The following is a 13,461-nucleotide window of genomic DNA, read 5'->3' as shown; positions in this document are numbered from 1 at the left end:
GATATTGGCTGAGACGGACTCGCGGGATACCGAGTGAATGGAGAAGCCACAGCACGGTGTGTTATCTGCCTCCTAAATGACATATTCAATCGCGGCCGATTTGTTTGCTCCGTCAATCTTACGTGTTCGAAGGAATACGAGCCACTGCGGAGGCATCATCTGCTGATAGCGACTGGACTGTGCAGACTGTGCGTCGAGCAGTTTGCCAACGTGTCGAAGTTGGAAGATCACAGGGACAAGGCGCAGTCAGAGTCCGAAGTATGCGCAGCTGGTATCTTCAAGTAATACGATGAACATCCAGAGTTGTATTCTCACGTTGTCCCAGATAAGCACATACTCGAGTCAGGACGGCAGCCACATGTGGATTCATCCGGCCTGCGCAGAAGCTGCAAGATCTAGAGCGCGATGGTCGAGGGCCACAAAGCGAGGGCAGAGGGATCCGGACAATCGACGACGACGGTCAAAGCAAAGGCCAAAGTGGGCGCGCGAACGCGTCAACAAGAATCAACAAGTGGAAGGGCGCGGCCATCGATCCTCAGGCTCAGCGCATGGCACAAAGCAGCCATAACCTCCGTCAGCTGTCCCTTCTTCTCCCCTTATAAGAGCCCTGATACCCCCTTCTTCCCTCGTCTCTCTTTTCCCCCTCCACGGCCTCTCCAGCCTCCCCTACTACACACTTCCCTACCTACAAAGCTCTTCTTTTTCTACATGCCTCCCAGAGGAAATCCACCAGCTGGACGAGGTCGAGGCGGCCCTCCTGCCAGGGGTGGCGGTCCCGCTATACGTGGCGGCGCCCCTACGGTAGGTCTGCCGTCGACCAACGCCCATGTCACCACCATCGGCGTGAAACGCACTGCTTTCGGTACTGCCGGTAGGCCTATCACTTTGCAGACCAATCACTTCGCGGTCAAAATCCCCGACGCCATCATTCACCACTATGACGGTGCGTCATTCTTTATGTTGTCCTCATGATGCTCCGGTCTCACCTTATCATGACACAGTCGGTACGTTGCACTCCATCGACCCACTCGTGTGGCGCTAACGATCATGCAGTGATTTATCCCGATGAAAAGACCCTCCCCGCAAGGCTAAACATGGAGCTGGTCGATCGCTTGCAGCGGGTCGTCGCACCGCAGATATTCACTCCACGCGCCGTTTATGACGGCCGCAAGAATATGTTTGCCGCGCGCGAGCTTCCATTTGGAGACAGTAACAGCCAGGAAGTAGGGTGATTTTTTGTTTGAATGCGTCCACAGCACAGCTGATCGAAATGCCACAGTTCGATGTCTCTCTTGGTGATCCCGTGTCTTCGAGTGGCACAACTGGCACAGCTCCTAGAGGCCGCGGCCCCAAAGTATACAAAATCCGTTTGACCTGGGTCGCTAAGATCAATCCTGAGTGCGCATATATTTACTGCTCTTCGAGGCCTCTGGTGCTAATGGCGGATGCAGGGTTCTTGCCCGCTTCCTCGAAGGGAAACAGTCGCATGATAACACAGTACTGACGGCCATCACGGTATGATCGATGCTGCTCATTTAATTTCGAACGCAGTCTAACATTGATCGCCCAGGCGCTCAATGTCGTGATCCGACAGGAGCCATCTCTGAAGTTTCCATTCAACGTGCGAAGCTTCTTCACCGACCGCGAGACGAAGGACATCGGCGGTGGGATTATCCTCTGGAGAGGATACTTCCAGTCGGTTCGTCCCGCGGTCGGGAAGATGCTGATCAATGTGGATATCAGCACTGGCACCATGTACAAAGATGGTCCCCTCCTGGGCCTTTGTCTTGCTTTCTTCGGCAAGAATGATCCCAATGTCCTTGCACCCTCGCGCGGTTTCCCGGATCGCGAACGTGTTCGCCTGCAGCGCTTCTTGAGTGGAGTCCGGGTCATCACAAAGTCGCCTGGTCAGGCTCAGCAGGCGCGGAACACACCTCGAGTTGTCAAGAAACTAACCTCCGCTGGTGCCACGGCGCTCACATTCACTATGCGAGAGGGAGGGACAATGACAGTGGCACAGTATTTCCAGCGTACGTACAACTATCGCTTGCAGTTCCCTGATGTGATCTGTGTGGAGGTGAGTCTCGAAGCTAGTCTTCAATGTCCTTGTAATGCTCACTCCTTGTAGGTTGGAAATGGTGCCTTGATCCCACTGGAGTTGTGTGAGGTTCCCAAGGGACAAATTATGCGCAAACAAGTGCCCCCTGAGAAGACGAAGGACGTTCTCGACTTCGCGACGAAGAAGCCCCCTGAGCGTTTGCAGAGCATTGCAAACGGCTTGGGTGTAAGTAATCACAGAATCGTACATTCTCCACGTTGCTTAATCCCGCATTAATCTAGGTTCTTTCCTACGGCCAGTCGGAATATGTGAGAGTGAGTACACGCCCAGCGTCACTCATTGCACTTTTTGATCGCCCCATTTACCAGTCATTTGGCCTCATGGTGGCACCCGATGCTGCGCCTCTCTCCATTCAAGCTCGGGTTCTCCAGCCGCCCACTCTCAAATACGGAGCCGGCTCCAGACAACCGACCATAGTGAGCCGTTGCCGTTTGCAATCCAATCGGCGCGTCAATTCATGTAACTTTTTTTGATCAGCAACCTCGTGATGGCGCGTGGAATATGTGAGCCTGCAGCTGTCTATCTGCAGTTGTGTTCTGACAATTTCCGACTAGGATCGATAAAAAGTTCTGGAGCCCCGCAAGGGTCGACCGGTGGGTCGTCGTCGTTTACGAACGCCAACAGCGCTTCACAGACCAACATGCGAGGGAAATGATCGAAGGACTAAGGTCGGCATGCAAGCAAGCAGGTAAGCAATTGTCTTTAGCATACAGGTTAGGAGATCATAAACTTCCTTAGGCATGGGGTTTACCGACGAGAGACCAGTTGTTCGCTGGGAGAATGGCCAAGGCCGTATTGCTGATGTAAGTATCTCAGTTGTGCGTTCGGGAAATTGCTGAGCCTCGCGTACAGCAATTGAAAGCTGCTGGTGCCGAGTGCAACCAGAAGTCTGGAGGTTTTCCCCAATTGATTGTAGCAATCCTTCCCGAGAATGGTGCTGACATCTATACAGCCATCAAACAGTGAGTAGTCTAGTTGCAAGTGATGTTCTACTTGCTGAATTCATTCATAGTTTTGGTGATATTACTGTATGTTTCTTGCCTTTTGCTGAAGACGGTGCATGTTAAACCCTCCTAATAGGCTGGTGTTGCGACTCAGTGTATGAAGTCGGATAAATGTAAGAAGGCAAAGGCCCAGTACTATGCGAACGTCTCCCTCAAGTAAGCACGCAATGTCCCCCAGTATGCGATCGTTAGCTGACCCAGTTTCAGAATGAATGTCAAGCTGGGTGGTATCAACACGATCCCGGAGCCGCGCTCTGTATCTATTCTCACTGATCCACACAACCCCACGATCGTCATGGGGTACGTCTGGACCTTGATGATAGTCGCCGCAATCGATGACCTTTTTGCAGTGCTGATGTCATCCACCCTGCTCCCGGGGCGGAAGGCCGCCCTTCTTTCACTGCCCTGGTCGCGAACGTGGATTCGGATACTGCCAAGTACATTGCAGACTGCCGCGTCCAAACTTCGCGACAAGAGCTCATTGAGGATCTGGAGGCCATGAGCGAGGTGAGTATATGGTGGCATTGACATTGTTTACATTGCCGACAATCTCCTAGCATATGCTGAGAATGTACATGCAATACCGGAGTGCGCGCGAGAAGAAGCCGAATCCGGCACCGAAACGGATCATCTTCTACCGCGGTTTGTCTTTCGGGGTATTTTGCGCTGGTCTTTTTCTGACAGTCAGCTTTGGCTAGATGGTGTATCCGAGGGTCAGTTCAAGCAGGTTCTTGAACGAGGTTAGTAATAGAGTGCTTGGCTATTACAGTCGCTAACATACAGCCTTCGTATGTGATTCAGAACTTCCGCTTTTGAAGAGTACGTATGAAGGATTTTGAAATGCCCCCCCCTGTATTGATCCACCCCGCAGAGGCCTGCGAAAACCTGAAGATCAACCCCACAATTACCGTAGTGGTCGTCGGCAAGAGGCATCATGTTCGCTTCTTCCCTCAGCGTGCCGAGGACAGGGATCGTAGCGGTAATTGTCCGGCGGGTACGGTTGTCGATCGCGAGGTCACGCATCCTCTCGAGCTAGACTGGTACCTCCAGAGCCATGCTGGATAAGTTCAATTGTTTGCCTGCTGTGTGTCATTACTGACATCAGCTATGTTTGGGGTTATCTACATTGCTTGGAACATCGCGTCCGGCACACTACAGTGTGCTGCACGATGAGAACAACTTTACGTATGTATCTGCCTCATTGTCGTTTTATGCGATGTATGCTCACGAGTGCCCCTCTAGACCGGACGGTCTGCAGGCTTTATCGTTCGCGCTGTGCCACGTCTATGCGCGCTCGACTCGATCTGTGTCCATCCCCGCGCCTGTGTACTGTGAGTACCCGCTTTTATGCGAAGTGTAGTCGGCCCTCTTAACCGCTTGTCTAGATGCGGATATCGTCTGTGCGCGCGCCAAGAACCACTACGATCCCTCGGGCGGGTTGGACTTTTCAGACTCGGCGACGCAAGTGGACCAGCAGGCTGCAGACAAGAACCTGGAGGTCTTCAAGCGAGGCTTCAAGCCGCTTCACAAGAACATGTCGTATGTAATGTATTTCTCGTGAGGGGCGCGGGGGAGACGTGATGGCAGAGTCATCGTGCCCAGGATTGCAATTGTTCCAGTTGTGTTATTATGTAGCATCTTTTCATTCATGCATCCTCGTTGTTTGTACTACCATGCTGTCGTGTAGTTATGCTGTATGTCGCGTTATGCTTACGGACTCGATATCGTTGAATTGGATTCTGTGTGATTGATGGCTTGAGATGCTCTTTTCAACTGCATAGGGCCTAGCAATGGGCCTAGGGAGCGCGTAGCTGTGTGATCCGGGGACGCGTCGATAGTAAGTTAGCTATGTCACTAAACTTGAACATAGAGCCGATGCCGCCACATCTTCACGGACGCGTCCAGTCACATTCCCGTGATCATCCCGACACAAACAGGCGCTGGCTCTGACTGTTAGACTGGGACGACATGCCTCCGCTCGCCACGCGGCCCTACGCTATCCTGCAAAGCACCCTGCGGCGGTTCTCCTGGGCGTGATCCCGGAAGAGGATCCTAGCCGGGCGGTCTCGACCCGTCGTGCTGATCGTGATGTGGCCCCCATGGCGCCTTGAGTCCGGCAGACCTGGATGCTGACCCCATGAAGTCTGTAGGGTTGAGGCTACCGCGTTTGACACGTCCGCTTTTTTGTGGGTGGCCTTTGGCAGTAGGGTTTCGCCCCTTTCCGCTGCCGAGATCAGTGTGCGGACACCGCGAGGCCACCTTCGAGCGCTTCCATGCACCTCTGTGCTCAGGTCAGTGCGTGGATGCCCCGGCAGCAAGTTATACTGACGCAGCTTTCATCTCCGGTTTAGTGGATATCATCGCGAACTCACGCCTGTACTATGCCACTGGCTTCTTCAACTCGAGAAGCCTGGTCCCTGCGGATATAAGGGCCCAAGGAGTGCCTGTCTGTCTCGACTTCGGGCTTGGGCTCTTCGGTCTTATGCAACATATCCTCGTGCAATATTTCGAAACAATACGTATCCTTGTGGCGCTCAGCTCTTTGGCTTTGCTCTTATACCTTTCTCTTCTGCCCCACAAACCGCAAGTCAACATGCCGTCTCATCGAAACATGACCAGGAGGAAGCCCGTCCCGAGATACTTACCAGACTCTTCTTCGTCGCTATCGAGGTTGAGCACACATATCAAACGTCTGTCTTTCATTCATACCGACAAGGACGTGCCTCCAGTAAGTCATTTTATTTTCCTCGGACTTGTCAGTATATGCTCATCATCGTGCAGCTCCCAGAAGAATTGGCTCGCAGGGCTGCAGCAATAGTAGGTCGGGAAAAACGCCGCGGCACCATCTTCACCGATGAGGACGCCGCTTTATGGGAAAAACCACAGACGTATCCAGTTTCTCTACGAATAGCACCCGTACAGGAAATACAAGACACCCCAGAGGAGCTGGCAAGTTGTAGGGTCGGAAGTATTTTCGATTGCGCTAACGTACACCATCCCAGCATCCTCCATTACCCCCTAAAGATTTCGGAACACCGAGCTCAGGGGATAGTGCCGACGCAACGCCCTCGTCCTTCCACTCAAGACGTTCTTTGCCTCGCGTAAGCACTCGGACTTTCTGCTATGCCGCATGCTCATTTCCGCTGGATAGAACTACCGCCCACCGACACCACCACTTCCTAGAGATCATCCAGAGCGTCGTATGCGTGTGGACAGCGACGTTCCATACCCAGAGCAACGCACTGTAAGCCGCTTCGCCTGCGAGTACTTGAGCTATCGTGCCTTAACTCGTTGCCAGGCAACGTTTGATACGATAGGCGCTCAGCAACCAAACGGTGCGGTCGGGAAGCTGACCCCCATCATAAGTCGCCCTATGGGCTCTCAAAGGGAACATGCGTCGACGTCGGCAATGTGCTCCACGGAGAACATGCGCACCCGGTCCATCCTGTCGCAAGGTGCTCAATCAACGAAATATGTGCGGCCACCATCGTGTTCCTCTTCTGCAAACGGGTCAAAACGGCACTGTGGATCGTTGTTCGGCATATGGGGCGATGTCAAGAGTCTCGGATTCCACCTACGTATTAAGATATGTCATATTCTCCGGGCATAAAACTATCTTGGCACTTATGTGGCGTTGAGCGCCTTATCGTTATTTCTCGGACACTATTCAAATACTTGTCGGCGGCTCTGATGTATGGTCGACTATGGTTTACTCGGATGTATATGCGTGGGACTTGGATGTAATGATCAGGACTTCCTGTGGTATGCGATTTTCGCGTATGTCGCCTCACTCTTTTGATCTCATCGAATAAAATTGTCTTACGAACTGAATGAATATATGGGCGTCAGCAGCATCGATTCATTTAACTCTTACGGTGATGCGGCCAGCGTCTCTAGGCATGCAAACGGTCGCGTGTATGTGATTATCAAGCAGACCTCCCGTGGCGTCTTCTCTACTTTTGATGGCACACGGTGAAACGGCTGGTTCATTTACGAACTAATTGGTGAGTGATAACCAGACTGTACCCAATTTGGGATGAGATTATCTTTGACTCACCTGGGACTACGCATGACTAATATACGGTGAAAACTCATAGAGCGATGCCACCTGCCACAAGTGAATTTGACGACGTCAAGCCGTCTAGGTACTTTGTGGGGGACGCAGAGCCCTTGACGTGTGTAGCATTCTTTCCAGACAGCAAGACAATCATCAGCGGATCTTATGAATCGAGAATCCGCCTTTGGAACGTGGCGAGTGGAGAACAAATTGGAGAACCGCTTCGAGGACACAAGGTTGCTGTGTTTACCGTTGCTGTTTCCCGCGACGGAACGAAATTCGCGAGCGGAGGCGGGGACGGTAAAGTCCTCATCTGGAACGCAGCAACGCGGGTTCAGGCGACAAAGCCGATCCAGGCATACTCGAATTGGGTTAAATGTGTCGCCTTTTCACCTGACGGCACAAGGCTCGCGTCCATAGCTGGCAAGATTGTCAGAATATGGGATGTAGAGACCGGCGCGCTGGTGATGGAGATCGAATCCTGGACGCAGGAAGGGCATGTTGCGTTCTCCCCCGATGGCAGTAAAATCGCCGCTGTGTCCTCGTTCGACAAATCCGTCCGGGTCTGGAGCACCTCCACGGGCGAGGCAGCGATCAGCCCCCTCGCTGGACACGAGAACGTTGTGCAAACAGTCGCATGGTTTCCCGACGGCCACCGCTTGATCACCGCATCTCGCGATGCAACAATTCGTATCTGGGATTTGAACGCGGGTAGTCAGATTGGAGACCCCCTCGGTGGCTATTTAACGTGGATGCCGACATCAGCCAGCGTGTCGCCAGATGGAAATATCATAGCAGCTGTGTGCGGAGAAGATCGCATCCGGCTTTGGAATGCGACTACTCGCGAGAGGATCGGACGGGTGCTTTGGCATGCCAGTCCCATTCAGTGTATGGCTTTTTCACCCAACTCTTGTTTCATCGCAAGCGGCTGCGGTGACAAGAAAATATGTCTATGGGATATCAGGGATGTGATACCTAACGGGTCTGATTCATCAAGACCACTGCCAGCTCTCGAGCCTCTGGAAGATAACCGAGATGTGGGTCCCTCACTGATCATGCTCATTGGTGTTTTGTTTATGCTTCTTAGGCGCAAGCCGTACCTTCAGGTTTCAAGTCCACAACAATGAACTCCTTGTCTTCGAAGCGGCAAATTGGTCCAGAACGTGATCCATCCCAGGCACCTCCTTCGGCAATGTCTCACGAGCATCTTCAAAAAGTGAAATTTCATTGTCTATCTTGTTGTTCTCGCTAACAGCAGCGCATACAGCCAGCATCGAAAGCTAAAGCCGAAGCCGAGACTTCCTCCCCCGTTAGCGAGCATGGCTGTTTTTCTGGGCTACCGCAGCGATGGAAGAAGTCTCTCAGTTTTTGGAACAATACCAAACAGCCTGAGGGTGATGAACCAGTGGGTGTCTCGTCCCATTGTCGAACAGTCTTCATCAATGGATATAGTACAGCACCAGGTCTCTCCAGCCAGCGCATTGGTGGGTCCTCAGCAGAAAGTCCCACACAGCGACATCCAAGGTGCCGCACAGGATGTCCTCGATGAACTCGGTCGCTACACAACGAATGAAATTCCAATCCGTCTCATACATCTCCCGACAATGGAACTTGTGGGCCGAGATTTCGTAAGGTCCCACTTCCTTGGTCGCATAAATGAGATCAGTGAAAGTGTCATTGCCAAGGAACAGAGGTCGTGTGTGCCCCCGTACACGAGAGAGAAAGCTGTATCTATGCTTGTCGAAGACCGGGTCAAATACGGCATCTTATCTCATCGATGGCTAAACACAGGAGAGCCTTCGTATCAAGATATGATGGAGAGGAGTCTACGCACATCGCAAAATCAATCAGAGGGAGGTCGTCGCACCATGAAGACCGCTGCTTCTGGTGAAGAGAGAAGTCTCGGTTACAGGAAACTACTTGGTTGCTGCGAAGAGGCTAAACGGCTGGGATTGGATTTCCTGTGGTCCGACACATGCTGCATCGACAAGACAAGCAGTGCGGAACTTGACGAGTCAATTCGATCTATGTTTCGATGGTACCGGAATTCGACCATTTGCATTGTATACTTAGGTCAGACCACCGTTATGGAAGACATGCGGGCGGACGAGTGGTTTTTGAGGGGATGGACCCTGCAGGAACTTCTCGCACCTAGAACAATGAAATTCTTTAACAAAGAGTGGCAGCCGCTCACAGAAGAAGAGGACGACAAAGAAGAGGATACTCCAATCCTAACGATTTTACACGAGATTACTGGTATTCCCGAGATCGACATCGAGGACTTTTCACCCGCACCTCAAAACGTTGATAAACGAATGACGTGGGCTGCGCCACGGAAGACTACTCGTGCAGAGGACGCTGCTTACTCCCTGATGGGAATATTCGACGTCAGCTTGCAAATTGCATATGGAGAGGGCGGAGAACGCGCATTTTCTAGGCTCATTGAAGCTATCATGCAAGCTGGCGGTGATACATCAGTGCTCAACTGGGCAGGACATCCGGCGAAGCATCATGCATCGCGTGGTCTCCCTGCGTCACCTGCCAGCTACGTGGGACACCCTGACATAGTCCAGATAGGTCGACTCGATATCTCGCTTACCAGCAGGGGGTTGCGAGTTCCGCTGATCATCCTACCTCTTGAAATAACCAATAAACCCAAATTTGACGGCCGACCGGTCAAAGGCCTCAAGTTTCGCTGCCCAGATCATGAGATCGGCGATGTGAACATCGACTCGGGAGATTACCCATTTCGTACCGAGTCCAGGTATTATGCATTGGGCATATTCCACTATATCCCTGCGGAAGACGGATCAAACCCAGGCTTACCCAAGCAAATCGCAGCTTACCTGTTGGAGAGAAATGAGGTGCCTGCGCAGGATAGTACTTTGATTGGACTTTCCCGTCACTATCGTTCTACTGATGATGGGTGGAGAAGGATTCCGACCGCGTTCATCTATCTGGAGCTTCCCGGTGTACCAGATTTTGCCTCGCTTTGGTATATCAGTCGTAGCCGTCTCGAAAATGTTTACCTGTAGTGTTCGCCCCTGGGGTGCTGCACTTGACTCTAGTCCACCCGGAAGTATGTCTAGAAGCGTACCGTGATGATGATTCAATGAGCACTGTGACAGGCGTATGCAGTGTCGACTAAAAGAGCCGTGTCTGAGATCCCGGCGGCGTGAGCCAATCAGGTCCGTCAGAGTGCGAGTGCGTCTGCCTGCATGACCCGGATATGTACGACCACATTGGCGACTCCACTGTCGCTTTAACAGCTCATCGCTCCTGCGCCATGTGCAAACACTAGCACGACCCCTTCACCCGCCATAGACATCTCCTACTCCCGTCCGCTCCATCTCAAGGGTGACCACGTCGAGTCTTTCGTGTCCATGAGCCCTTCCAACCGGGACGTCTTTGAGGCCAGCCTATCTGGCGCGCAAGACCGCTCGTACATCCCTCGGCTTCGATCCGACCCACTGGAATATCACACTATCCCCCATAATTTGCAAGAATTTCGAGCGCAGGAGGGCCCGGAGCGACGCGAGCGGCGGTTGCGCAAACTATGGTCGCGACTACCGAAGCGGACCAGTCCTGAAACCGAGCTCGACGACTGCGTCGCAGAGGCGTATCCTGTCAAGTCAGATGGCGTATTGACACCAGAAGGTGCGAGGAAGCTGCAAGAGATGTATGAGGCGGAGTTATGCGGTCGATGCGGTGCACACACGCGAGGATTTCTCCACCGCAGTTGCTCGTGGAGTGAATTTTTGAAGTATGCCGATGCTAAGGAAGCTGGTACGCTAGTAAGAATTCTCTATTGAAGTGATGACTGATATTCGTAGAGCTGTGGCATATCTTCAATGACGAGCTGGATGTTGACGGCAATGGTCGCCTCGATACTCAAGAGCTCATAGAAGCTTTGCAGAAAGCTGGTGAATCATACGTTTATATCCGACTTTGCTTCGTTTCTGATAATAAAGGTTTTTAGGTGTCCACTTATCCACATCCACCATAGCCGATTTTATGACATTCCTCACACTCTCCCCCCACGCACACGCCGTTAGCTTTGCGGAGTTCAGAGATTTTTTTCTGCTGCTGCCCCGGAGAGCATCGCCCTCGGAGATCTTCAGATACTACGAAGTACGGAGAGCGACGGATGATCAAGCGCGGGGTGCAGCTCGTGTTACTATGGAAGGTGAATGCGTCTAGTTCAGACGTGAATGGCTTGATACCAACTATTCCTAAGGTGATGTTAGTCTCAGTGCGGAAGATATGTCCTCCTCAAGGCCACCATTACAAGCGGAAGAGCATGCAAGTATTCCCGTAGACCATGATACCCCAGACGACGACGAATATGAGTCGGAGGAGGATGCTATAGAAGACGGGAGTGAACACCACTGGCTTGAGGGATCCACAGCTGCGAAGTTTCTCCTCGCGGGGGGCTTTGCTGGTGGTGGTAAGTTTTATAGCCGAATTATGCTTCCAAGACAATGACGCCATTCTCAGTTTCGAGAACATGCACTGCTCCATTTGACCGTCTCAAGATATTCCTGATTACACGACCTCCAGATCTTGGAGGAGTAGCGCTGGACTCCAAAGCTCCCGTTCGAGGCGTCAAAGCGATCGGTAGTGCTGTCGCCCGCATATATGCGGAGGGTGGCGTACGGGCGTTTTGGACTGGTAACGGGTTGTCTGTCGCAAAGATTCTCCCGGAGTCAGCGATCAAGTTTCTAGCTTATGAATCATCCGTCAGTCATTTCCACCATATAATAGATTAATTGTCAATGAATATGACCGCCAGAAACGGATGTTTGCTAAATACTGGGACCATGTCGACGACCCCCGAGAAATCAGCGGTGTCAGTCGTTTCCTCTCCGGAGGAATGGGTGGAATTAGCAGTCAACTAAGTACGTCGTCATGGCATCTACCTTATGGATCTTGGTGACAGTATATTTCTATCGCTAGGTATATATCCAATAGAGACATTGAAGGTGTGTCCGCGAGCTAATCTTAATGAAACTTCATGGCAGCTCACAGGTGTGATAGACTCAAATGATGAGCAGTACAGGTGAGCACAAACGGACGTTGCTATCCGCGGCTCGTAGAGTGTGGGCGCTGGGTGGAATTAGAGCTTTTTATCGCGGGTTGACCGTAAGTCAACTTATACTCCCATGATTTGGACTTTTTACTGATCGCAGTGCAGATCGGATTAGTCGGTGTATTCCCGTATGTGGTACGCTGTTTTCAATAATGCAATGTTGTCTGATACTTCCTCCAGGTATTCAGCTATTGATATGAGCACCTTTGAGGCTCTCAAGCTCGCGTACCTGCGATCAACACGAAAAGATGAGCCCGGAGTGCTCGCCTTACTCGCCTTCGGCAGCGTCTCTGGAAGCATTGGTGCGACTAGTGTCTATCCGCTAAATCTCGTCCGGACACGCTTGCAGGCCTCTGGGTCTTCTGGGCATCCGCAACGATATTCTGGCATTATGGACGTAGTACGTAAGACTTATGCTCGGGATGGATGGCGAGGGTTTTACCGTGGATTGCTTCCGACGTTGGCGAAGGTACGTTGTCGCTTTCTCCGGACCTCGCGCCCTATGTTAAGGGGAACGACAGGTTGTGCCAGCCGTCTCCATATCCTACGTTGTGTATGAATCTAGCAAGAAGAAGTGCGTGAAACGCACCATCCTCTATTATCCGAGTGTGCGCTGATTGTTGTTCTAGACTGGGTGTATAGCTCCTCCGCACTCCCGTATCACTGTCCTTCCATACGCCCGTTCGCTTTCCATACGCATTTCTGCAATGTATCTATTATGCATACAGTTCTCAGCTTGGACACCGCGGCGCTGTACTTTTTAGAGATGCTTACTTACATAATACACCGCTACTAGTGTTGCTGCTGTTAACGCGCCTCACAGCCCCTCTGCTCATTAGCAGCTTCCCACTGTTTCACAAATTCCTGACCATGGAATATAGCCCACGATACGACCAACCCTTCACATTGGAGGAAGCTATGATGATGGATATCTCAACGTTAACAGAAGGTTGCAAAGCACACTATGGCACCATGTCTCTCTGGTAACAGGAATTTGCAGAGATATCTCGTCTCCAGAATTCTCTTTCGCATCTCAAAAGAACGCAAGAAGAGCTACAGGAAGTCGCAGATTCGGATCCAGATCCTGAGTTCGCCAAAGCGATAGAAGAGAATGAGGTCGTCATGTAAGTGCCAGAACTGGTTGTTTCTCTTCATCCCTCACGGACTTGGACAGTGGCTCTCAGGAAGAGAG

General features: G+C 51.9%; 2 protein-coding genes across 2 annotated transcripts; both read left to right on the top strand.

The window, feature by feature from the left end:
• Positions 1-405: 405 nt before the first annotated feature.
• On the top strand, positions 406-6,733 carry FIBRA_05298 (uncharacterized protein; the record flags this gene model as incomplete). The annotated part of the gene is made up of 29 exons (XM_012327069.1): positions 406-943; positions 1,054-1,223; positions 1,280-1,398; positions 1,452-1,515; positions 1,571-2,077; positions 2,129-2,284; positions 2,341-2,373; positions 2,428-2,535; positions 2,597-2,622; positions 2,674-2,807; positions 2,858-2,922; positions 2,972-3,081; positions 3,132-3,147; positions 3,200-3,279; positions 3,331-3,423; positions 3,474-3,630; positions 3,681-3,765; positions 3,822-3,863; positions 3,925-3,942; positions 3,995-4,137; positions 4,229-4,308; positions 4,366-4,454; positions 4,509-4,662; positions 5,274-5,359; positions 5,415-5,851; positions 5,905-6,084; positions 6,126-6,224; positions 6,275-6,367; positions 6,422-6,733. 29 exons carry the CDS (start codon positions 406-408, stop codon positions 6,731-6,733), a joined length of 4,194 nt encoding a protein of 1,397 aa, XP_012182459.1.
• Positions 6,734-7,224: 491 nt separating this feature from the next.
• FIBRA_05297 (uncharacterized protein) lies at positions 7,225-12,911 on the top strand (the record flags this gene model as incomplete). The annotated part of the gene is made up of 16 exons (XM_012327068.1): positions 7,225-8,217; positions 8,268-8,396; positions 8,448-8,585; positions 8,638-10,175; positions 10,482-10,966; positions 11,014-11,103; positions 11,160-11,366; positions 11,418-11,627; positions 11,678-11,919; positions 11,973-12,078; positions 12,137-12,162; positions 12,218-12,322; positions 12,375-12,397; positions 12,450-12,738; positions 12,791-12,843; positions 12,899-12,911. 16 exons carry the CDS (start codon positions 7,225-7,227, stop codon positions 12,909-12,911), a joined length of 4,647 nt encoding a protein of 1,548 aa, XP_012182458.1.
• Positions 12,912-13,461: the final 550 nt, after the last annotated feature.

Source organism: Fibroporia radiculosa (assembly GCF_000313525.1).
Source record: "Fibroporia radiculosa TFFH 294 genomic supercontigs, scaffold4111, whole genome shotgun sequence".
NCBI lineage: Eukaryota > Fungi > Basidiomycota > Agaricomycetes > Polyporales > Fibroporiaceae > Fibroporia > Fibroporia radiculosa.
The sequence above is the reverse complement of the archived record's forward strand: the minus strand, read 5'-3'. Positions and strand labels throughout refer to the sequence as shown.